The 25231-nt window shown below is 47.9% G+C and overlaps 1 protein-coding gene across 1 annotated transcript; it reads right to left on the minus strand.

The window, feature by feature from the left end:
* Positions 1-4162: 4162 nt before the first annotated feature.
* Positions 4163-5166, minus strand: LOC116599714 (olfactory receptor 52K1-like). Its single transcript, XM_032359706.1, is given in 2 exon segments — positions 4163-4752; positions 4755-5166. Coding segments are annotated over 2 exon segments (1002 nt in total).
* Positions 5167-25231: the final 20065 nt, after the last annotated feature.

The following is a 25231-nucleotide window of genomic DNA, read 5'->3' on the forward strand; positions in this document are numbered from 1 at the left end:
TAAAAGAAAGAACAAGAACGATAAATGTACTCCTTAATCCCCTTCACCTATATCACCCATCCCTCCACCTGGTTACCCTCTGGTAACCATCAGTTTGTTCTCTGTAGTTATGTGTCTGTTTCTTGGTTTGCCTCTCTCTCTTTCTCTTTTCCATTTACTCATTTATTTTGCATTTTGAATTCCACATATGAATGAAATCACCTGTTATTTTCTTTCTCTGACTGACTTATTTTGCTTAACTTTATACTCTGTAGCGCCATCCATATTGTTGTACATGGCAAGATTTCATTTTTTTTTTTTTATGCTGAGCAGTATTCCATTGTGTGTATATACCTCCTCCTCTTTATCCATTCATCAACTGATGGACATTTGGACTGCTTCTATAGTTTGGGTATTGTAAATAATGCTGCTATAAATATAGGGTTGCATGTATCCCTTTGAATAAGTGTGTTTTTTTTTTTTTTGGTAAATATCAAGTAACGGGATTACTGAATCATAAGGTAGTTCTATTTTTAACTTTTTGAAGAACTTCTATTCTGTTTTCCACAGTGGCTGCACCAGTTTGCATTCCCACCAGCAGTGCACGAGGGTTCTCTTTTCTCCATATCTTTGCCAATACTTTTTTCTTGTGTTTTTTATTTTAGCCATTCTGACAGGTGTGAGGTGATTTCTCATTGTGGTTTTGATTTACATTTCCCTGATGATGAGTGATGTTGAGCATCTTTTCATGGATCTCTGTTGGCCATCTCTATGTCTTCTTTGGAGAAATGTCTGTCCATGTGTTCTGCCAATTTTAAATTGGGTTATTTATGAGGGTATTTTTTTGTGTGTATTGAATTGTATCAGTTTTTTTTATATATTTTGGATACTAACCCTTTATTGGATATGTCATTTGCAAGTATCTTTTCCCATTCAGTAGTTTTTTAGTTTTGTTGATCATTTCCTTGGCTGTGCAGAAAATTCTTATTTTGATGTATGCCTGATAGTTTATTTTTGCTTTTATTTCCCTTGCTGATGTTAGAGAATTTGCTCTCTTCAAGGATTTTTATGGTTTCAGGTCTCACACTTAGGTCTTTTTCCCATCTGGAGTTTATTCTTGTGTGTGGTATGGTGCAATTTCATTCTTTTGCATGTAGCTGTCCAGTTTTCCATTAGTTAAAGTGACGGTCTTTTCCCCAGTGCATGGTCATTCTTCCTTTGTCAAAGGTTAATTGGCCATGTAATTGTGGGTTTTCTGTTCTATTCTATTGATCTATGCATCTATTTTTATGCCAATGCCATACAATTTTAAGTACTACTATTTTGTAATATAACTTGAGGTCCAGAATTGTGATACCTCCAGTTTTGTTCTTCTTTTTTAAGATTGCTTTGGCTATTTGAGGTCTTTCATGATTCCATGAAAATTTTAGGATTGTTTGTTCTAGCTCTGTGAAAAATGCTTCTGGTATTTTGGTAGGGATTGCATTAAATGTGTAGATTGTTTTGGGTATTATAGACATTTGAACAGAATTTTATTTTTCTAACCCATGAGCATGGAATGTCTTTTCATTTCTTTGTGGCATCTTTAATTTCTTTCATCACTATTTTATAATTCTCAGAGTACAGGTCTTTCACTTCTTTGGTTAAAATTATTCCTAGATATTTTGCTGTTTGTGGTGCAATTGTAAATGGGATTGTTTTCTTAATTTCACTTTCTGTTGCTTCATTGTTAGCATATAGGAATGCAATAGATTTCTGTACATTGATTTTGTATCCTGCAACTTTACAGAATTACAGTTTTAGTAGTTTTCGGTGGTCTTTAGGGTCTTCTATATAGAGTTATCATGTCATCTGCAAATAGTGAGTTTTACTTCTTCCTTACCAGTTTGGTTGTCTTTTATTTCTTTATATTGTCTAATTACTATGGCTAGGACTTCCAGTACTATGCTGAATAAAAGTGGTAAGAGTGGACATCCTTGTGTTCTTCCTGACCTTAGGGAAAAGTTTTCAGCTTTTCACCATTGAGTATGATATTAGCTGTGGGTTTTTCATATATGACCTTTATTATGTTGAGGTATATTTCCTCTAGACCCACTTTGCAGAGGATTTTTATCATGAATGGATATTGTACTTGTGACTGTATTTTATTATTCATAGCATCCTAATGTATGAATGTACCATAATCTATTTACACATGTTATTGCTCAAGGACATTATTTTGTTTCTAGTTTTTCACAACTAGGAACAATGCTACTATGAAAATTCTTATACATGTATTTTGATGGCCAGGTATCTGAGGAGATTTATGGGGTCTTGGGGTATACATATCTTTAATTTCACTAGATAATGACAAGTTGTCTTCCAGAGTGGTTCACCAATCTACGACCTCCCTGGTAATGCATGAGAATTTTGTGGTTATCTTCTGGGAAATTTTGTATTACATGAATGAATCTGTTATGTTTACACAATACATGTGTGAAGTTGTACAGTGTGCAACCTGAACATCTTATATGCGAGAGGCTAAAGGTCAAATACTTTTTCTTATACTTATTTTTTGAAATGACTCTTTAAGTCTTTTGCGTATTGTCTGTCTTTTTCTTGTTGATTTGTAGTTGTTCTTTACATATTCTAGGTATCAGTTTTTTGGTTAAATTTATTGCAAATATCTTCCCCAAATCTGTGGCTTACCTTTTGGTTTCCTTTGGTGTGTTTTGATCAAAGTTGTGTCTAGTACATAGTGTATTTTTATGCAAATTACAAAAAGGTTCCCTGATGGTGTGGGCTGTAGTGTAGTGTGGGCTGAATTTCCAGCTTTGTATCCTCTTCCTTCCTCATCCTTGCTCTCTAACAGCTTCAATATCCTTTTCTCATTTTCATAGAGGACATTGGCTCAGTCTACCTTTCCACCCCAACTCCCGCCATTCTTCTAGACTACAATACAGTGCATTCATGTCCATGACCTATACTCCATCATGGTTTAATCATTTGCTTCCTTCAACACTAGTGACATATTGTCCATCCAGTCCAGGTCACAAATACATGATCATACTCCAGATCATTATCCATAAATGTACAACCTCCAAAGTCTTTTATTTTAGTGTTTTTCTTTCCAACCATCTCATTTCTTCTCACAATGCTCTACTAGGGCTGCAGAGCTATCTTTCCAAAACACAGATAGGACCTTGCCACTTTGCTGCTTTGTACTCTTACATGGCTACATACTGCCTAGAGTAAACCTTAAACTCCTTATCACGATAGATGAGGCCCTTCATCACCTGGCCTCTGCGTGCCCACCTGGCCTCCTTCCCTGCCTGGCCTATACTGTTCCTATGCAGGGAGACTGGGTTTGGTGGGGAGAGTCCACTCAGCCGTGTCTACCCATGCCTCTGTGCCTTTGCACCCACTGCTGCTTTTGGCTTGAAATGCCTTTTCTGGGGCGCCTGGGAGGCTCAGTGGGTTAAGCCTCTGCCTTCGGCTCAGGTCATGGTCTCAGGGTCCTGGGATCGAGCCCCGCATCGGGCTCTCTGCTCAGCAGGGAGCCTGTTTCCCTTCCAATCTCTCTCTCTGCCTGCTTCTCTGTGATTTCTATCTGTCAAATAAATAAATAAAATCTTAAAAAAAAAAAAAGAAATGCCTTTTCTTCTGTCTCCTTCCTCTCCTGCAAACATCTTATCTTTCAAACATAACTCAAATTCACCTTCTCAGTGAAGTGTTTTGAGTACTTGTCTTTCCTCTGTGTTCCTACAGAGTTTTATACATAAAGCTATCATTGATATTCCATGTCTTTATACCATGGGAACTTTATAGCCTGGAGCCTCCTTCAGGGAAGAGACTGTTTTTTTCCCCCTTTCTTTGCAATCATAGGGTTAGCATGGTGTATGTAAAGTAGCTGTTTGAAAATTATATATGAATGAATGAAAATCACATGCAGAAAAAAGGGGAGAAAGTTTAGAAGGCAGAGACAGAAGCTTACTTTATAGTTGGTTACTGTATAACTCTGGATTAGTAGCAGTTTACAGAAAATGGATAAAAGACTCTCAAAGAATAAAAAAAAGATAAAAAAAAAAAAAGACTCTCAAAGATGAAGGCAGATAGTCAAAGCCAGAATATGGCAGGGATGACGCACTGACACATTTATCCTCTTGCTAGTGAGAGTGACTGTGGGACCTCTAATTCCAAAGAGTTAGGCAGGAAGCTCCCCTTGTGAGGGCAGAGACTGGGGCTTCTCAGGTGGTGCAGGTAGCTGTTCCCTTTGGAACAGAATTGCCAGGTACTGCCTGATTTCCTTGGTCCTGGCTCCATAGATGATGGGGTTTACTAGACATGGGAGCAGTAGGTAGAAGGCACTGAGTAGGTTGTGCACATCCTGGGAGGCGGTGCGAGCCACACGGTAGACGATGGACGAGGACATGGTGGAAGAGTAGACGGTGAAGATGACCAGAAGGTGGGAGCCACAGGTGTTCAGGGCCTTTGAACGAGCTCTGCCAGATGAAATCTGGAAGGCGGCATGGATGATGCGGGAGTAGGAAGCTCCAAGGAGCAGCATGTCCAGGACTCTGTTGAAGATGCGGACAGTGAGCCCCACAGTCTTGTTCAGGGAGATGTCCCCGCAGGAGAGCTTCATTAGGGCCATGTGCTCACAGGCAAAGTGGTGGATTATGTCTGAGTGGCAAAAGTGAACCTGGGAGGCCAGCCCCACCACCGGAGCGATGATGCAAGTGCTCCTGGCAGCTGCCACGCCCAGCAGGCCAGCCAGCAACTGTCCCGTCAGTTGGGGTAGCGGAGAGGGTAGCAGATTGCAACATAGCGGTCCAGGGCCATGACCAGCAGGATGTTGCAGTCAAAGACAATGAGGAAATAGATGCAGAACATCTGGAGCAGACAGCGAGGCAGGGAGATGCGGTTGAAGTGCGTGGAGAAGCTGAACATCATGGCGGGCATCACGGTGGTGGCAACACAGATGCTGACAGCCAGGAGCAGAGCGATGAGCAGGTACATGGGTTGATGCAGGCTCCGCTGGGCAACCACCGTGTGGATGACCAGTGCGTTGGCAGAGAGGATCACCAGGTAGAGGCTGAGGAAGGGCAACACCAGGAGGGCGCGGGACTCCTGCAGCCCTGGGAAGCCCACCAGGAGGAAGCTGGTATAGGACACATTGGAGCTGCCATTGCTCCATGCTGACATCATTCCTGGGGTGCAGGATGGCTCTGGGAAGATAAGAGATACAGGAGGCCTGGTTTCTGTACCTGGACCCCACCAGGGCCTTTCTTACCCTCACCAGGCTTTGGTCTTCATGAGTCAATATTTCTGGAGAAGAAAGGAGAATTTAAGGGCCATAATTTAATAAGACACACATCTTTCAACAATTCTTTGCATTTCAAATATATTCTTCAGGGTAGATTTGAATGTAGGATTATGGTCAAATGATCTGAACACTTCTGAGCATGTTACGTAGATTTCTGAGAAAGTTGTATCAGTCTTGTTGCAGTCACTGGTGCTCATATTAACGTACTATGATTTAAAAATGTTATTAGTAATTTTGAGTTTGAAAAATACGATCTCATTTTATTTTATTTATTTATTTTTAAGATTTTATTATTTGTCAGAGAGAGAGAGGGAGAGAGAGTGAGCGCAGGCAGACAGAATGGCAGGTAGAGGCAGAGGGAGAAGCAGGCTCCCTGCCGAGCAAGGAGCCCGATGTGGGACTCGATCCCAGGACGCTGGGATCATGACCTGAGCTGAAGGCAGCTGCTTAACCAACTGAGCCGCCCAGGCATCCCTACAATCTCATTTTAATTTGCAGGTTCTCATTTGTGAAATTTCTGTTCATTATACTTTGCCCAGGTATACAAGGGACTAAGTATTTCCTGTAGCAGTTTAATTATTAACAGCATTGTCCCTTTTTTATCCATTGAAACACAATTTCTGAATCCTGTCAGTATTTTTATCTTGATTCTGATATTAAGACTAAGAATTTTAAATTTATAAAATGAAATTTATTGGCATTTCTCTTTGTGAGTTCTTTTCTTGGTTTTAAGCCTAGCAAGCCTTCTCTCATTCAAAGATCAAAATGTTCCTCTTTAAAATATGGTCTAATTTTTTCATATTAAATTTCGATCCTGGGATGCCTAGGTGGCTAGGTTGTTTAGCATCTGCCCTTGGCTCAGGTCATGATCCCAGGATCCTGGGATCAAGGCCTGCATCAGGCTCCCTACTCGGCAGGAAGCCTGGTTCTCCCTCTCCCACTCCCCCTGCTTGTGTTCCCTCTTTCACTGTGTTTCTCTCTGACAAATAAATAAATAAAATCTTAAAAAAATTTTTTTTTGATCCACACAAAATTCAGTTTTGACACAAAGTGACAATCTAACTTGATATATTTCTCCCCAAGTAGCTAAATAATTGTTCTTGTTTAATCTTCTCCATTGCTTTTTGTTATTATCATTATCCTAGATTAAGGTCTTATATGTGATGGGGTTGTATTATAGGTAGTGATGTTCTGATTGCTCTTGTGCCAATACCATGCTATTTTTTTTTTAAAAATAAAAGCTTTATTGAGGTTTAATCATATACCATATGTGGAGGCCAAGAAAATTAAGGCCATCCCACCTCAGGTATAGCATTAGCACAAGTACAGCTTTGGCAGCCATCTCAGGCCCAAGGGCTGAACTTTCCCCTACTTTACTTTAGTTCCAGGGACCCCCATCCTGCTTTAGTTCCAAGAAAGTACCCCACCCTGCAACACCCGTGCAACAGCTAATCAGCTTACTGCAGAAAAGTCTGAAACTTCTCCTCCTCCCTCGCACCCCCCCCCCCTCATAAAATCCCCTGCCTTAACTGGCGTTGGGGTCCAAGTCCCTACTTCGCTGCGTCGGGTGTACTTGGGCCCAAGCTTAAGCTTATAAAATAAACCCTCGTGTGATTACATCAGTATTGGCTCCTTGGTGGTTTCTCAGACATGAAAACTTGGGCATAACACATACAGTTTATCCATTTAAGTGTACAATTCAATGGTTTTTTTAAGTAAATTCATAGAGCTGTGCAACTATCACCACAATTAACATTTTCATCACCCCAAACAGAAATCCTTTACCCATTTGTAGTCACTTCTCATGTCCCCCAGTCCCCTCAGCCCTAGGCAACCACTTTCTGTGTCAGTGGATTTGACTATTCTGGACATTTCATATATATATATATGTATATACATACACACACATATACACACATATATATGTGTGTATATGTAAAGATATATAAATAAATACATATATATATATAAAGATCTTATTTATTTATTTATTTATTTATTTATTTATTTATTTATTTCACAGAGAGAGAGAGAGAGAGAGAATCACAAGTAGGCAGAGGGGCAGGCAGAGAGAGAGCGGGAAGCAGGCTCCCCAACTGAGCAGAGAGCCTGAGTGGGGCTCGATCCCAAGACCCTGAGATCATGACCTGAGCCGAAGGCAGAGGCTTAACCCACTGATCCACCCAGGCATCCTATTTTAAAGATTTTTTAATTTATTCATTTGTCAGAGAGAGAGAGAGAGAGCACACAAGCTGGGGAGAGGAGAAAGCAGAGGGAGAGGGAGAAGCAGGCTTCCTGCTGAGCAGGGAGACCCATGTGGGTCTTGATCCCAGGACTCTGGGATAATGATCAGAGCCGAAGGCAGACACTTAACCAACTGAGGCACCCGTACCCCATGGACTTTTCATGTTAATGGAAGCATACAGCCTATGATCTTTCATAGCTGGCTTTTCTCACTTGGCATAATATTTCCAAATTTCATGTATGTTGTAGCCATGAGTATATGGTTTCTTTGCAGTGGCTGGAGAGTACTCCATTTTCATTGATCAGTTGATGGATATCTGGGTGATTTCCACTTTTTGGCTATACTGAATAATGTTTACACAAATTTTTGTGTAAACAGATGCTTTCATTTCTAGGAGTCGAATTGCTGGTATCTATACACTCTGTTTAATCTTTTGAGGAACTGCCAGATTGTTTTCCAAAGCAGCTGCACTGTTTTATATTCCAACTGGCAGTACATGAGAGGTCCAATTTCTCCACATCCTTCTCAACACTTACTATTATCTGTCTTTTAAAAAGTTCTAGTCATCCAAGATGTTTTGATTTGTGTTTTTCTGAGAGATAATGATGTCGTGCATGTTTCATTTGATGTGCTTAGTGGCCATTTGTGTATTTATTTGGAGAAATGTCTATTCAAATGCTCTGCTTGTTTTTAATTGAGTTGTCTTGTATTACTGAGTTGTAAGGGAGTACTCTACTATTTTAGTCACTACAGCTTCATCCTTTATTTTGATTTTTAATATCAATTCTTTTGTTTTAAATTATTTTTTGTCATTCTCAAGTTTTATTCTTCCACACATTAGAATCATTTTGCCAATTTTCAAAAACAATCCTATTGTGATTTTTAAAAACTGGGATTTCATTAATCCTATAAATTATTCCATGAATGACTGATGTCTTGAAAACATTCAGTCTTTCCATTCAATATCAAAGTATGGTGTCTGGAAAAAGCCTTGATTTATATCTCTCAGCAGTTTCTTAGTGTTGTTTGCATAGGTCCCCAGCAGCACACACTATCCACTTCACTCACATTTCTATTTCGGGCGCCAAATATAGAACCTGCCACATAATAGATATTCTATATTTGTTGAGTAATAAATAGGTCTCCCCACATTTCTTGTTAAGTTCATTGTAGGTGTTTCTGTTATTAGTTACCATGAATAATACAAGAATTTTCTATCATATTTTTGAATTGGCAACAATTTTATAGAAAAGTTATTGATTTGGTATATTTGTATATTTACATTTTTAAAAGTTTTTTTGTTTATTTGACAGAGAGAGATAGCAAGAGAGAGAGCACAAGCAGGGGGAGTGGCAGGCAGAGGGAGAGGAAGAAGCAGGCTCTCTGCTGAGCAGAGAGCCCAATGTGGGACTCTATCCCAGGACCCTGGGATCATGACCCGCGCCGAAGGCAGACATTTAACCAACTGAGCCACCCAGGCACCCCTACATTTATCTTATATATTATATATATTACATATTGTACTTTAAAAATTTCCTTAGTAACTGAAAACTTTTTTTCAATTGATTTTATTGGGTATTCAAAGGAGAATTCTCCTCTTTCATTTTTTTCCCCCTCCGTTTTAAAAACTAGATTGTTATTTCTGTTTTATATCTTATTTCAAGGGTGCCTGAGTGGCTTAGTTGGTTGAGTGTCCAACTCTTGATTTCAGCTCAAGTCATGATCTCAAGGTTGTGAGACCAAGCACTGAGCTGAACCCTGGTCAGGCTCTGTGATGAGTGTGGAGCCTGCTTAAGATTCTCTCTCTCTCTCTCCTTCTGCTCCTCCGCTCCTGCTCCCACCAGTACTCTCTCTCTGTCTAAAAAAAAAAAATTAAAAAAATTACATTTTATTTCATAAAATCTTCTATGACAATGTTAAAGAATAATGATAAGAAAAGATATATTTATTTTTCCTCAGTTTTATTAGAACTCTTGTTTCTAATATTAAGTATAATATTGATTGTTCGTTTGAGAAAGATATTCTTTTTTATGTTAATGAAATACTGTTCTGTTTCTTGTTTTTAATAATAAAAAAGTAGGAATTTGTGTTTAATGTTTTTGGATGACTTTATGGAACCAACTATAATGAGCCAATGCTTTTAAAATTTGACTTGTTGACAAGTAGATATTTATATTTTTAAATTCTGCTGAAACTGGTTTGTTAGTATTTTATTTAGGATAGATCTAGAGGTTTCTTTTTTGGAACTATCTTTATGAGGTTTTAGTATCACAGTTATGCCAACTTCAAAATCAATTGGCTCAATTTCCTTTTTAAATTCTATTTTCTAGAATAGGTATTTTTTAAAAAGATTTTATTTATTTATTTGACAGAGATCACAAGTAGGCAGAGAGGCAGGCAGAGAGGAGGAAGCAGGCTCCCTGCTGAGCAGAGAGCCCGATGCGGGGCTCGATCCCAGGACCCTGGGACCATGACCCAAGCCGAAGGCAGAGGCTTTAACCCCCTGAGTCACTCAGGCACCCCTAGAATAGGTTTTATAGTATAGGAATTACTCATCTCTTGAGAGTTTGGGGGGAAACTCACCAATAAAACAATGTGGGCACAGACCTTTTCAGCAGATCACTGTTTGGTAACACTTAGAGATTTCTTTCACTGCAATTAATCTACATAGGTTTTTAGTTTCTTCTTAAGTAAATTTGGAAATTTGATAATTTTCCCGATTCATAAAGAATTTTAAATTGATTAGCGTAGATTCTTATAGGGTGGTTTGCATTTTAATCATGCAATCAAATACCTCAACCCAAAGAATGACTTTGTAAGCTGGTAGTGTTTTAAGTCAGGCTTATCTCAAATCACTGTATGGAGTTAGGAAATGTAGTCCTTTAGGATGTGTGTGAAAACAATAAATACACACTCTCACTAAAACACTCAGTGACACACACTGGGATTCCCAGACGTACCCTCTCCGACCGTAGACTGAATCCCGTAACAAAAACATGGCTCCTATCCTCGCTGCTCAGACACCATTCCCTGCCAGACAATTGCCTCACTGACATCAAAAACTCAGAAACATAGGGCAGCAGAGGGGGAAGATTCCCTGCTCGCACCCACGAAGCCTAAGAGGAAGATGGAGCTGCCAACCTCCCAGCAGTGATTCCTTTGTGGGCCTCTGGGACCACATGAGGCATTGACAATCATGCACGCACGGCCACTGGAGAGGACCGCAGAGGCCATCTTAGGGCTCCCTTTCCCTGACATGCATGTCTGCCGTGTGTGAGGCTCTACAAGCCCCTCCAAACTATATGTCAGGCCAGGAGATCCATGTGTACGTGGCTTCACCTGAGCATCTTTCCTCACCTAAGCCACAAATCCCTCTTTATGTAGTGTCCTCCCTCTGGGCTCAGCTGTGTCCTCTGTTAACTTGGAGGGATAGCTGTCTTCCTGAGGTGGTTTTCATAAAAAGGAACAGAGGGAAAACTCACATTGTTTTTGAGGGCCTCCCGTAGTCTGGGCTGTGTTAAGTACTTCCACATCAAGACTTCTTCTCACTTAGTAGCCATAGTGTCTCTATAGGCAGGTATTATGACCATGGGTCAGTCATAGGAAGTCCCCCTTTATTCATTTATTTGTTCTTTCAGTATATTTTTCTGAACCTCTATTACATACCAGGCACTCTGCGAGGCCCTGGGGCTTCTATGGGTGCATTACCTGGGGTTTCAATGTCCACAGTGCTAAGAGTCCCATAGGGAAGAGCCGGAGTGCTATGGGGAGACCTCTAATTCAGCCTCTGGGCACAGGAAAGACTCTGCAGAGCAGAGGACTTCTAACCTGGGGGTCAAAGCTCGAGCGAGCCAGAGGAAAGTGCGGTGGGGTGCAGAAGCTGAGAATTGGTGGGGTGGGCTCAGAACGCCAAAGCCAGGGTCCCGCTTACTGTTAGCACACCTTGAGGGAGACACTGGACTTGGCCAAAGTCCCACAGAAGAAAAGTATAAGAAAAACAAGATGGGAGAGTGGGAGAGAGAAAAGATGCATGAAGCCCTTGCAGATTCTCCACCACTGACGAGGTGGGTTCAAAGAGGAGGGATGTAGGTGAGGCTTAGGGAGGATTTCCTTCTGAGAGACCCGGAACGGGTAGGCGGGGAGGGGACATGCGTGCGGATGGGGTTGTGGTGTAATTGTCCTAAGAAAGGGGATGACAGCCAGGGCTGTGGGTACACATTGTCTTTCTTCCTTTGCCTGTCCCCTTGTCCCCTGGACCCGCCATCCCCTCTCTGGCCCCCACTGCCCACCCGAGCTGACCCCCTGAGCTGATACTCACTTGAACACAGGCAGGCAGCAGTGGAGAGAAGCGATGAGGCTCCCTCAGTGCACTGAAATGCAAGCCAGCTCCTTCCCCAGGGTGCCTGGCCCTGTGGTGACTCCTCCGTCTCCTAGGACTTCCGCAGGACCAGTCTGGAGCCAGGTCTCCTGACCTCCAGGCTGGACCCTTCCTTTTGGCCTAGGCTGCCCAAAGTCCCTGCTCTGGAGCCAGAGGAGTACAACTCAACACAAACAGGGGTATTCAGACCTCCTGCCCCAAACCCAGGCTGCAGCACCCCTCGGGGGAGCTCTGTCAAAGCAGGTGGGGCATGGAGCACAGGGTGTTGGTCTGTCCAATAGGCCCTGCTGTACATGTCAGTAATGAGGAGTGAAGAATTCCAAGGAAGTGAAACTTTTATTGAGCACGTACTATGTGGGGACTTTTGAAGGATCGAGGGCATTTATGTGATGTTTATGGGAGAAAGGGAAGAATTGGAAGCAGGGGAATGAGGTTGTGGGAGGCCCTGTTGAAGTGATCACCCCACTTTAGAGGTGGGCCACCTAGGTTTGGAGACTTTGGGGGGCTTATCCAAGATCATTAGATCTGTGGCAAACTGACTCTCTACTTCACCCCTGTGTCGTTACTGCTCTGGGCCTGGTGGTGGAGTGGATGGGGGTCAGGGGAGGCTTCGTGGAGAAGGGGACATTTGCACCCACCTGGAAGGTGCAGAAACAGCCAGAGGGAGAGAAGGGGGGCCTGGGATGGCTCAGGTGCAGCTTGACAGGAGGGGCAGGAATGGTGATGGTGGTGGGCGTGCTTGAACTCAAAGCCTCGGGTGTGGGGATTAAGGCAGGAACTAGTCAAGACTCTGTGGTCTGGAGCCCAGCAGTGTCCCCTCCTCCACCCAAGGGCATCCGGCTTGGGCTAGCTCCAGCCCTGCTGGACTGAGGTGGCCGGTGGGCTGTCAGGGCTGGAGGGTCTTAGAGGCATCAGGAGCCTGTCAACCCCCGCTGCTGCCCCAGGGCCACGTGTGAGTTTTGGGTAGAGGAGGGACTTCCGCACACGAGACTGGGCATAGCTCACGTCTGCTCCCCTTCTTGTTTGGGCCCTCCTGTCCCAACTCCCAGGGCCCCGGGCAGCCCTGGCTATAGGGTGCCCAGTGGGTTCCCTTCTCACTAGGATCCCTCCAGTTTGTCCATGCCTCTCTCAGGGTGGGGCCAGGGCTTGGAGCCAGAAGCCCAGGACAATGGCAGCTCTGCCGGGCATAGCACTCGGTCGGCTCACACTGTGGCCAACTCAGACCTTTGAGAATGGCTTGCTGGCTGTGTTTAAGCCTGTATTCATTTCCTAGGGCTGCCTTACAAACTACCACAGACTGGGCACCTTAAAACAACAGAAGTGTATTCTCCCATGGTTCTGGAGCAAGAAGTCTGAAATTAGAGTGTTGGCAGCTCTGTGTTCCCTCTGAAGGCTCCGGGGGAGACCCCTTCCTCGCCTCTTCCAGCTTTTAGTGGCTCTAGGTGTTCCTGGACTCATGCTGCAAAACTCTATAATCTGCCTCCTTCCCCTGGCCGCCTCTTCTGTCTCTTACAAGGACACTTGTCACTGGATTTAGGGCCAACCTGGGTGATCCAATCCAGCATGATCTCATATAAGCATTCTTTATTTAATTACATCTGCAAAGACCCTTTTTCCAAATAGAGTCACATCCACAACTTCCAGGGCTTAGGGCTTAGATGTACCTTTTTGGGGGCCATCAATAAACCCACTACAGCCTTCATACCTGTCGTTCAAAGGAATGAGAGAGGGACAGCGAGGGTGGCTTTGGCCTGGGCGGGCTCTGGATGCAGAGGGCAGGTGTGGGTGTGTGACACCCATCCAGGGGAGGCAAGGCTTGCTCTCAGGAAGTGTGTCTGGTCTGGGCTCCAGGGGTTCAGCTTAGAGGGGTGGGAACTCAACCCTGAATGTGAGACAGGGCTAAGCCAGGAAGACTTCCTAGGGGAGGTGTGCTTCTAGCCTTGACTTAGGAAAAGAGAGTTCAGCTGAGGGGAGCTGAGGGAGTAGTAGTACAGGCTGAGGAGACTCAAGTTTCCTTATCACACCAGCAGCTCTCAGCCATACTGCCCCCTCAGGTCTGGGGCTTTCTGGGGAAGGGATGGGTCCCCTGGCAGACTGGGACACTTTGTTACTGGCTAACTTACAGTGACAGGGTGAGGTATTGTGGCAGCTGAGTATGGATGGGAGTATGGTGCTGAGGGCCCTGGGAATGGCTTTGAGGCCCTGCGGCTCATCACCAGGACCCCACACCAGGGGCGACCAGGAAGGTGAGACATGAGGCCAGTCCACACACTTTCCATGCAATGTGCAGCCTGCCTGCCTCTGACCTCTCCGCCTCTCTACCCTCCCACCCTTGTGGGTTTGCCTCTCAATGCCCTTTCTTGGAGGGTCCAGCTCGCGTCCCCAGTCAGGTTCTGGGACATCATCCCATTCGTTCTCTCCCTCACCCCCCTTGTCTGGTTTGCCACCAACTCCAGCCTGTCCCTCCTCTCCCCGACCCTGTCTCCTCTCTGGTCTGGCTCCTGAAGCCGGTCCCGACTCACCTCTAGGCCTAGTGCGGGGGCTAGTCCCACCACCCCCTCTAGTCCTTCACCACCTTTGGTGCCAGAAGGATCCTTTGGGAAAGCAGATCTGACATTGACAACCTTCGTAAAACCCTGCAGAGGTTCCTCAACCATGGAGGCTGGCCTTCAAAGGTCTCATCTTCTGTTCCTCCCTGAGGGGCTGCCCTCCAGAAGGCCAAATCACACTTTGCCGCCTACCCCTCTGCCAACCAGTTGGTCCTCCCTTCTACATCACCCAGCTGCTGACTGCTTGCTCTAGGACTTCAGCTGCCACCTGCTGCAGGAAGACCTCCCTGATTGCTCTTGCCCCAGCTTCTCTGGGCCGAGACACTGTGAGTAGTCTTTGGGTTCAGGACTTGAGTCACATCCCATGGTGGAGGGCACTCTGGGCAGCCCAAGTGCCCTGGGACCTCCCTGACAGCTTCCCACTCCTCCCTAGGATTCTGTCCACTGTCTCACCTCCCTTTATCCCTTTGGCCCCTGTGAGCTGCCCTGTGCTAAACTCTCCTCTCTAGATTTCTCTCCTGGTTAAGGTGGTCAGGATTCTTTATTTCCAAACCTGCTTTCCGATGGGATCCACAGCCCACAATGATGAGTAAAAGTCTGATAATGGCCCCGGTTGGCTCCCTGAAGATTGATGGTGGATATCATGGCACATGGCATAGATGGGGAGACTTTCTGGGCACAGGAATCTCAGTGAAGCCCCTGCTATCTGTCTCGGGCCATCATCCCCTCTGGGCAGGGGTCCTTGGAAGCCCTATCCTGTGCCTCCCCCGCAACTACTAGCATCAGGTGGGAGGCAGTGCGGAGAAGCAAGCTCAGAGGCTTGAGATTGGACCCAGGCTCTGGCGGGGTGCACTTATTCCTCTGTTTCCCCTTCCATAAAAGGAGTACTGGGGCTCTCCTTCCTAGATCAAACTTCTGATGTTCCTAGTAAATTTCATGTGATTATAGTTTAGGAAGCTCCCCCCCCCCTTTTTAGAAGACCCTTTACTGAAGCTTGACGACTCACAAAAAGGTGTACATATTTACTTTATGCAGCCTGATGAGTGTGGGGATTACATGGACCCGTGCACCCACCACCACGGTCTAAGCCATAAACACATTGTCACCTCCAAGTTCTCCTCCTGCCTGTGTACTTATTCTTAGCGATAAAATACTGATTGTAAGATTTACCCTCTTCTGTGTTTCCAGCTCAGTTGGTTTCCTATCACACTGGGAGGTGGGGATACCACCACACTTGACGGCTGAGGGAACTGAGCCTTGGGGCAAGTGGTTTCAGCCACTTGGTAGCAGAACCGGGCCTAGAGTTGCCCCTGGCTCCTAGGGTCTTCTGGGCCCATTCTGGTTCCTGGGGTGCCAGAGGGTCCCTCAGTACTGGGAATGTGGGGGTTATTCTTCTCCCCATGTAAAGCCGACAGGGGACAGAGATGAGCAGACCTCCTTGCTTGGCACCCCCACCCCACCGCTCTCTCCGTGTGACTTTCCACCCAGCTTGCTGTATCCAGTCCTAAAAATGTGTCTCTGGCCCCTCAGGCAGACCCTCTGGCCTCTTCACCCTTAGCTCCTCGTCTGGGGAGGGGGCTGGGGAAAGCTGTAGGTAGCAGGCCAGTGGGCCCTGGCTCTGTGAGAGAGCTTCCTTCTGCAGGGAGGAAGGAGGTCCCTCCCAACAGGCTTCAGGGACCCTCCCTTTGGCTAGAGGGAGGATTCTGAGGAGAGCTCTTCCAGCAGGGGTGAGGAAGAACTGGACTGGGCCCTGGTGTCCTACCTCCAGTGAGGTCATGTCCCTGCACCTGGTACCCCCTTCTTCCGAGCAGACTCATCTATGGGTTTATCCTTGAGCCCAAAGGAAGGAATGTCAAGGCCTGAGGACAGGCCACCAGCTGCCTGATTTGAAGGGTCTTTCCTGATTTGCCTGAACCTGGGGCCCGAGTTTGAAAAGCCATGGGCATTGGGCCCCTGTTATCAGTTGTGGCTAGAGGGATTTGGCCCCCCATAGATTCCCTCAGCTCCCCTGCCTGGCTGGGCCCTAGAAGAAGGGGTGGCACAGTTAGCCCCCTCCTGCCCTTGGCCAGGTGCCGCAGCTTGGCTGTTACAGGCCGTATCTCATTTAAAACTCACAACTCCTTGCAAGGTGGTGATTGTGAAACCCATTTTACAGATGGGGAAACAGGCTCAGAGAGTTTGCCCTTGGCCAAGGCTCAGCATTAGTAAGTGGCAGAGCTGAGACTTGAAATCAAGTCTCATTTTGATCCCCAGACCCATACAATGTAGGCCTGGGCCCAGACTGGTAGTAGCTCCCAGCTTCCTTCAAGAATGGGAAGTGGGAGGGGGTTCTCCATAGACTGTGTCGGAGGGTGGGTCTCAGGGTGCATGAACGTGTCACTGAATCACTGTGCTTGCTCTTCTGTAGGAGAAAGGGTCCCCACTGAGAATCTACCAGCCTGACCGTCTGGGGGCTGGGTGCTGGGCCCACCCAGCTAGGGCCCATCCATCTATGGGCCTCATGTACATAAGGAAGGAAGGAGAACTTCCTACTCTGGGGTTCCTTTGAGCTGAACACCCTAGTCCTAAAAATCCAGACCACAGACCCAAAGACCTCAGGCTGTGGGCGGTGGGAAACCTGGCAAGTGCATTGATATGGCTCTTGTGTGTGTGTTGAGTGAGAGGGGCCATCTGAGAGTGGCTTTCCAGAAAGCCAGGAGGCCAAAGTCCCCTGATGGACCCATGGACATCCCTTCCCCCGACCTCTGCCTGCACTGCCCATAAAAAAACTTTTTGGTTCTTTGGGCCCTTTGGTCTCTGAGCAAAGCTTTTGGAGCAGGCTGTACCTCCCTATCCGTGTCTGGCCTGGGAGCCTGGCCCCGGATCTGTGGACCGCCCCTCTCTGGCTGCAGGGCTGACTTTCATCACTGCCTAGGCCAAGCCAGCGGAAACCACCTCCCAGAGAAGCCACAAGGTGGCACCCAAGCACTATGTTAGGGGAAAGGCTGCCTGGGCTTGTGCTTGGGGCCAGGTGCAGTCCTGGACCTGCCTAGATAGTTCGAGATGCTTTGCTCTTGGACTTTCCTGTTGTGCCCTACCACTTTTCCAGACTTCCACCTGTCCGCCAGACTGTGAGCTTGAGTCAACCAGAACACACTGGTGTCAGGGCCTGGGACAGGATATCTTGGCTCTGTGTGGTCCTGGAAAATTGCTTTCCTTCTTTGAACCTCAGTGTGCTTTTCTGAGAAATGGGCATAACAGTAACACCAATCCTATCTCCATCCATCAATCCAGTCATTCAACACATATTTATTGAGCACCTATCAGGCTATGTGTAGTGTAGCTGTGAACAAGCAAAACTTCAGAAATAAGACAAACTTCCAAATGAGATAACCACTGTACCTTACTTAGCACTGTAGCTCACACACAGCATGCAGCCTATACAGTGAGCTAAGGCTATCTCTCTAACCCTCATGATAGCTCTGCATGGTTGTCCCTAGTATTAACCCCATGTTATGGAAGGGAAAACAGGTAAAGGGCACACATTTGCCAAGGCCCATGCAGCCAGTAAGTGGCAGAGCTGAGACTTGAACTTGGGCTGTGAGACAGCCCTACTGCTGCTGGTGCTCACATTTAATGTGTGTTTGTGTGTGCGTGTGTGTACACACGTGTGTTCTCTGGGCTCCCTCCAGATCTTCCCCAGGGGACTTTGGATCAAGCTGGGTCACTTCCTTAGACCTCTTCCATCTTGATCCTCAGCCTCCTTCCTTCCCCTGAATCTCTACCTCCTCCTGCAGGTTTGGTCCTTTCTGGCAGAGGACGTCACTGGCCACCAATGATTCAGGAGCTCCTAGAAGGTCCCAGGCCCAGCTCCTTTCTGCTGCCACTTGGGGTCAACGCTTGCCGGGGAATGGAGGTCAGAGCTCTCTGCCCTTGTGCTGGCTCCCTCGTGACAACCACCACACTGAGCTCAGACCTTTGCTAAGGGACAGAGAGGAGAGACCACCTAAGAATGTTCTCTCAGGGACATTGTGTGGCCACCATCTGAATGGAAGGGGGCAGCAGGACACGCCTACCCCAAACTCCCCATTTCTGCACAGGCCATGGGATTCTTTGGAGGCAAAGGCAGAAGAAGAGAGAGGGCTCACCTCTCTCACCTCAAGGTTATATACCTGAGCAGGGAGAGGCAGGAAGGCATCTGTCAGCCCCCCTTCCCTGGGACGCCTCCCCTTCTCATGTAATGTGAATATCTCTTGCTTGGCTTACTGACCCCTGGTTGTGAGTTCCCTACGAAGAGGCAGGGTCTACCCTACACATCGCCCACCTTAGTGTGTGTTGCTGGCCCTGCAGGGTGTGACGGGGGCAGAAGGCTGAGGAAGGCTGCCCGTCCTGCCAGGGTGCTGAACCTTCTCTGGGCAGAAAAGCCCTGGGTTTCTGTCTGGGCTCAGCCGCCACCAGCTGGGTGACCTGGGCAGTGACTTGAGGTCCCAAACCTCAGCTTCCTCATCTGTGAGGCAGTGGGGCTATTTCTACACCATTCTAGAATTTGCAGACCACAATCACCTACATTATGGTGCTCAGGCCTCAGGACAACCGGCGTTATTGTGGGATGGACACTGCCCACCACTTACCAAATGATAAAGCTCAGCTTGGAGAGGTAGGTGACCTCTCAGACTGACCCCTGACCTGTCCTCCCACTGCAAGTATGTTCTGTCTCTTCCTGCTCGGGGAGGGCAGGGTGAGCATCTAACTGACCCTGGAAGCTCCAGGGCTGGTTCGGAAGCTGGCTTGGATTCATGGTTTTTGAACCTCTCTGGCCCCAAAGCCCGTGCTTTTCCATTCCACTGGGCTATGAAAAAGTATTAACCACAGTCATTGAACGAATGTGTTCACTGCCAGGACTATGACGGGCATTTTACACACACTGTCATTAGCCTCCCAATGTCACAGAATACATATGATAACATCCCCACTTTGTAGATGAAGAAGCAAAGACTCAGAAGTTAAGTTGGGGCAGTTTTCACAGCTGGTTCAGTGACAGTGATTTGAGCCCAGGTTAATCTCACTTCTTTGTAGGGAAAGGCTGCACGAGGCGGGCGAACTCAAAATCTCTGTGCCTCAGTTTCCTTATTTGTGAAATATGGGTAGGACTTGCACCTTGCTGGGCTTCCCCGGAGACTCAACAGGCGGATGCTCTGAGATAGCAACCTTTGGTTTATCATCTTTACTTCCCTCTCCCCCCCACTCCCTCCTCAGCTGGTGTGAGAGGAGATGGGCTAGCGAGGGGAGCGGCCTCTGTGAACTGGCCCAGGGCGGGGGATGTGGGGCCCATGCTTGTGTAGAGAACCAGACATCTTCTCCCTTTCAGGGAGGGAACGCCCCGGCCCTGCTCCGGGGTGTGGAGGGGGCTGCCACCCCACCAGGTGTCCTAGGATGGGGTAAGGAGTGGGGATAGAGCTAGGGCACCCCTCACCAGTTTGAGGGCACCCTCAAGGCTGAGGCTCAGGGGGTGGGGACTGGAGGCACCTCAGACCCAGACTGCCAGGCTACTGCTGAGGATTGAGCCAGTCCCCGCGGTGACAGCAGCGTATCCAGGGTGCAGCTGGATCTGGGCAACCTGGACAAACATGGGCACCAGCAGGGACCTGGGAGTGCCCCCCCCAGGACTGGGAAAGTTTGGGCCACTGCGGAGAAAGTTGTGACCACGTGGGAGACAGTTGTGGATGCTCCAACTTTTCTTGCTCTGAGCTCATCTCTCTCAGTCCCTGAGGTTGGCTGATGATTTGCCACCAATTAGGCCATAATGAGCTGGGCCTTGGTGGCCCGAGAGGCTCTCCTGGGGAACAGGGGCTCGGCAGGACACCTGGGGCCCCATTACAGCAGCCTGGGCCCGATGCTGGGGCCAGCTCTGTCCAGAGCCCCAAGGAGATCTGCTGGCCCCAGATGCCCACGTCCCTCGCTTGCCCGGCTAAACTTTTAATGAGTGGAAATGGCCACTCTCTCACTTGACTGTAGTCAGGCCTGCCACCTGGGTCCTGCTCACTCCTCCTTAAAGAGCCAGAGCCATTTCTAGAGTATGGCTTGCTGCAGTTTAAACTGATGGTCAATCAACAGACCCCAGGCATGTGGGATCTAGATGTTGACCCACTGTGTGACCCTGGACAAGCCCCAGGCCTCTCTAGGCCTTAGTTCCTAGGGGCAGTAGCCACGGCACTGGTGGAAGGGCCAGGTGCAATCACACAGACTGTCAAGACCTAGCTACTTGTGAATGGTCATTATCGCCTTTACTGTATCACACAACTCTGGCTGGGACCTTGACCCTTGACTCTTGACTCCTAGCGAATCAGAGCCCACTCTGGGCATCATTCCCAGATGCTCACAAAGGCTCTGTTTTTCTGGCTGCTGGCCTGCCCTCTGCCCCATGTTGGGCCCATCCAGCTCCTTGCTGTTCTTAGGGGAAGGGAGGTTGGGCCCAGGAAACCTTTCTCCTCCCCTCCACCATGAGCGTAAGAGCCCTGATATTACCAAGTCCAACCCTTACTTCACAGATAAGGAAACAGGCCTGGGAGGAACAGGCCCAAACCCAGGCTTCCTTCTTTTTCTGGGGCTTAGTAACAAAACCTTCGTGCACGGGTAGGGCTTTTAGTATCTTTTGGCCTTCTCAGCAACCCTGCAAGTGTGAGCATGCATCCTTCTGTTCATTTGGTTACTGTGGTCAAACTTGCAGGCTCGAAAGCCACATTGCCTGGGTTCAAATCCCATCTCCGGTATTTATCAGGAACATCTCTGTACCTCAGTTTCCTCAAATAGGAAAACAATAGTACTTACCTGATGGGGTCGTTGTATTAAGTGAGTTAGAATCCACGTAAACTATTTGGAACTGGGCCTAGGACAGAGCGGTTTCTCAATAATTAATAATAGCTTTTTTCCTTATCATAATTCAGTCATTCATTCAGCAAACATTAATTAGGTTTCTAGTGTGTGCTGAGCTTAGTGTGGTAGGCCGGGTAGCAGTGAGCCAGACCAACTTTTGGGGCTCAATTTTGAGGGGAAGACAGATATACATAAAGCCACAGTTTCAAGAGCAGGGGTTGCAGCAGGTAGAGGAGGGGTAAATCAGGGACCCAGCAGCAGGGGTGGGAGTGGGGGCTGGTGCTGAGCTGTCATGTACTGAGTGCTTCAGAGGGCTCAGGCCCTGTGTTAAGTACTTTATATCCATCATCTCAGTCCGTCCTCACTCACCGGTGTGGTAGATGATCCCGTCCTTTTACTGACGTGGAAACTGATGACTAAGTTACTTTTCTGAGACCACTCAGCCAGTAAACGGTGGGACTGGGGTCCAACCCAGGATGGGGGTGTCTGCAGTGGTGGTTGTGATGGGCAGGGGGCATGGGCAGGATAGGGGGTGGTGCCCTTCACAGAGAAGAAATGCTCTCATGGGGACTCAAGGCTTTGCTGACAGGCCCAGACCTGGTGTCTGGCTTCCAGCTCTGGCAGAGGCAGAATGTGCTCTGGTCACCCGCAGAGGCCCTGCCCCCAGGCTGCCTGGGTTCCAATTCACTGACCAGCAGTGTGACCTAGAGCAAATCACCTAATCTTCCCGTGCCTCAGTCTTCTCTGTAAAATGGGAATAATGATACTAGCCAATGCTTGTAGTCATTCTAAGTGCTTTCTTCTAACAATTTTGCATCTATTACTCATTCAATTAGCATGATCTTGGTTTTTCTAAGGTGGGCTAACACCTGCATAATTATAATGTATAAATTAATACATACAAAGCAGCTAGAACAGTGCTTGGCACATAGGAAGTGCTCAGCAAGACCACAGCGAGGACTGCTAAAAGATAATGAACATGAGGATGATCACAATAGCCCTAATAATGGAGCACACCCTCCTGGTTCCATAGTACTTTTCAGGTGTGGGGCCTTACACATCTGTTCTCACATTTGAGACTGCAGAGGCCAGCGTGTCCTGAAGCATATTTTACAGAACATAGTTCCCCAGAAGGCTCCTAAGTGTTTGTTTGTTTACTGGAGAGAGTGTGCACATGAGGGAGGGGAGGGGAGGGGCAGAGGGAAAGAGAATCTCAAGCAGGCTCCATGTCCAGCCCAGGCCTGCCGCAGGGCTGACCCCAGGATCTGGAGATCATGACTTGAGCTGAAATCAAGAGTTGGACTCTTAAGGGACTGAGCCAGCCAGGTGCCCTTCCTAAGTGTTTTTTTTTTTTTACATTTTTTAATTAAATTTTTTTAAAAAAAATTTTTAAAAGAGATTCCCCATTCAGTTAAGTTTGGAAAACACCAGAACCAAAGCAAGCAGTTTTCTTTTCTAAGAGACTCCAACTCCCCAAAATGTATTGTCAGCCTCCACGAACGCAGTTTCTCCTTAATTATTGGGCCACGGACTCACTTGTTCTGAGGAGCATCTGTGGGGGTTGTGAGGCCTAGAAGGTTCTTATGGAAACACTGGAGCAAGGAGCCCTGGCTTTGAGCCCCTCGCTGGCTGTGTGCCTTCAAGTGAAGTTACTCCACCTCAGTTTTCCTATCTGTGAAATGGGATAGCACACGCACAAAATAGGTCCCACCAGTGTTGTTCTGAGGACCAAAGGAGATAAAAGGTGTAACGGTGCACCCAGGCTGATTCCTGGTAAGCAGTAACGGGGGAGCCAATGTTAATTAATATCCCTACGACCACCCACCGGATGCAGATAAGCCGAGCTCAGAGAGGCTGGCAGGTAGCTCCGAAGCCCCCCGAGCTTGTGAGTGTCGGTCGAGACCCTTCCCGCCCAGGCCAAGCGTGGGGGCAGCGTGGGAGCCGGGGTGGAAGCGCCGGGGCCACGCGAGGCGGGAAGCGGCGAGGGCGGCCCCCGCGCAGGGAGCGCACGGCGGCCGGGCGGCACGGCGGAGCCAGCGTGGTTGCCAAGAGCCGGCCTCTCCGCCGCCACGCTCCCGCGGGGCTCGTTAGCGCCACCCGGCCGCCAGTCGTCGCCACGGCCCCGGGAGCCCGCGGGCGCGCAAACAGCGGATCCGCCGCGCGCTGACGAGGCCCGGGGGAGGCTGGGGCTGAGCGGGCCCCGCGGGGCTCTCGGGGGAACCGCCGCCGGGACCTCGGACGCTGGAGGCAGCAGCGCTGCGGCCGCGGCCGCGCGGGGGCGCCCGAGTCCACGGAACGAGCTGAGCGCCCGGCCGAGGAAGGCTGATTAGCCCCAGGGCCAGTACTGGGGGACCTCGGGCCGCAGGGTGGCTCTTGCTTTCTTAGCTATTTTAAATGTAACGCGAAAGGCCTGAAGCCATGGTCCGAGCCTGGTCGTTGTGGGAGACCGTCATTGCCCTGAGATTTTTGGACGCCCCCCCCTTTAAACATCACAACGTATTTTCTTTATTGGATGGAATACAGCTTTAGGAATTCCCTTTTAATTTTTATTTTTAAAATTATGTTCAGTTAGCCAGCATATAATACATCATTAGTTTTCAACGATTCATTGTTTTAATTTTTTTCCCCTTTATTACCTGTCTGCTGTCTTTCTCAATGACTGTTCTCTGTTTTAGCCTTAAACCCAGTTAATCTTCCTCCTCCCCTTATTAGAGGAAAAAGAACAAAATCCTCCTGGGTTGTCTCTGGGGTGTCTTACAGCGTGCACTTTTACTTGTCAACCCTGTTGGTGGAAGTAGCTGGGGTCTCGGTTTGTGTCAGTTCTCCAGGCAGCCTGTGTTGGGAAGCAGAGCCCCTTGGCCTGGGCCCAGCTTGGGGAGCCTGGGCTCAGGACTGAAGAGACCAGGCCTAGGCCTGCAATGCTCTGGTTGGCCTCAGTGTCCCGACTGTGGACCTGCGGCTGACCGGCTTCCCTCTTTGTTGTGTCATTATCCCCTTGCTCCAGAAAGCTATAATGCTTCTTCCCTTCTGCAAATAGCTAGTGTGTCCTTCTATCCCCGGGCCCCTCCTCACATACCTGTACTGTTAGCCTGTGCCCTGCAGGGAGGATGTCTGAGGATGCCTAACAGTAGTAATACCTCCGCCCCACCACTCCACTGTGACCCCTCCTTCGCGCTCAGGGTCACGTCTGACCGCGCTGGGATGGGGAAGGTTTGGCTGCTACGGAAAAGGCCAAGATATCTTGGCTAAAGATGGATTTTGGCTAGGAAGTGACCTCATCTGGCTCTTCAAGATCCCATATTTTATAGTGTCATGTCTTTCCCTTTCACCTGTGCAGGCTGACTTTATCTTGCTACTGGATGACAAAGAAACTTAATTCCTTTCTCACATATCGTCCTCTCGGCGCAAAGCTGGCTGGGGAGGACCTCACCTGGGTTTGTGAGGCGAGTGGTAACTGCAACTGGAGTCTTTGTCGGAAGGCCTGGCACTGGGGTCAGGCCAGCCATGGTGCAGGGACAGGGTGAACGCCCGTGAGATGGCTGGCTGCACTTTTGTGGCTCCCAGGCAGAGATGTGTATGGAGGGTTGGGAAGACAGTTCCGTATGTCCTCTGTTTCCCTCTGCACTGGGCCTGCCCTCTATGGTCACAACCATCATGGTAACTGCTGACTCAGTTTCGATGAAGCAGATGAGACCATATTGGGTGGCAGTCATGACTACTCTGTTCCTGAAGATGCAGAGGTGACACTGAAACTGAGTTGTGGTCTGGAGGCCAGGGGACGCTCACCTTTGGTACCGTCCTGGTTACAACTTCCCATCCCCTCACACTAAATAAAACCAAGCAGGCAAACAGATTCTCCTCAGTAGGCTGTTGTGCCTTCGGGTCTGCCCAAGGTGATCCTCTCTTTGGCCTGTATTGTTTCC

Source organism: Mustela erminea, chromosome 9 (assembly GCF_009829155.1).
Source record: "Mustela erminea isolate mMusErm1 chromosome 9, mMusErm1.Pri, whole genome shotgun sequence".
NCBI lineage: Eukaryota > Metazoa > Chordata > Mammalia > Carnivora > Mustelidae > Mustela > Mustela erminea.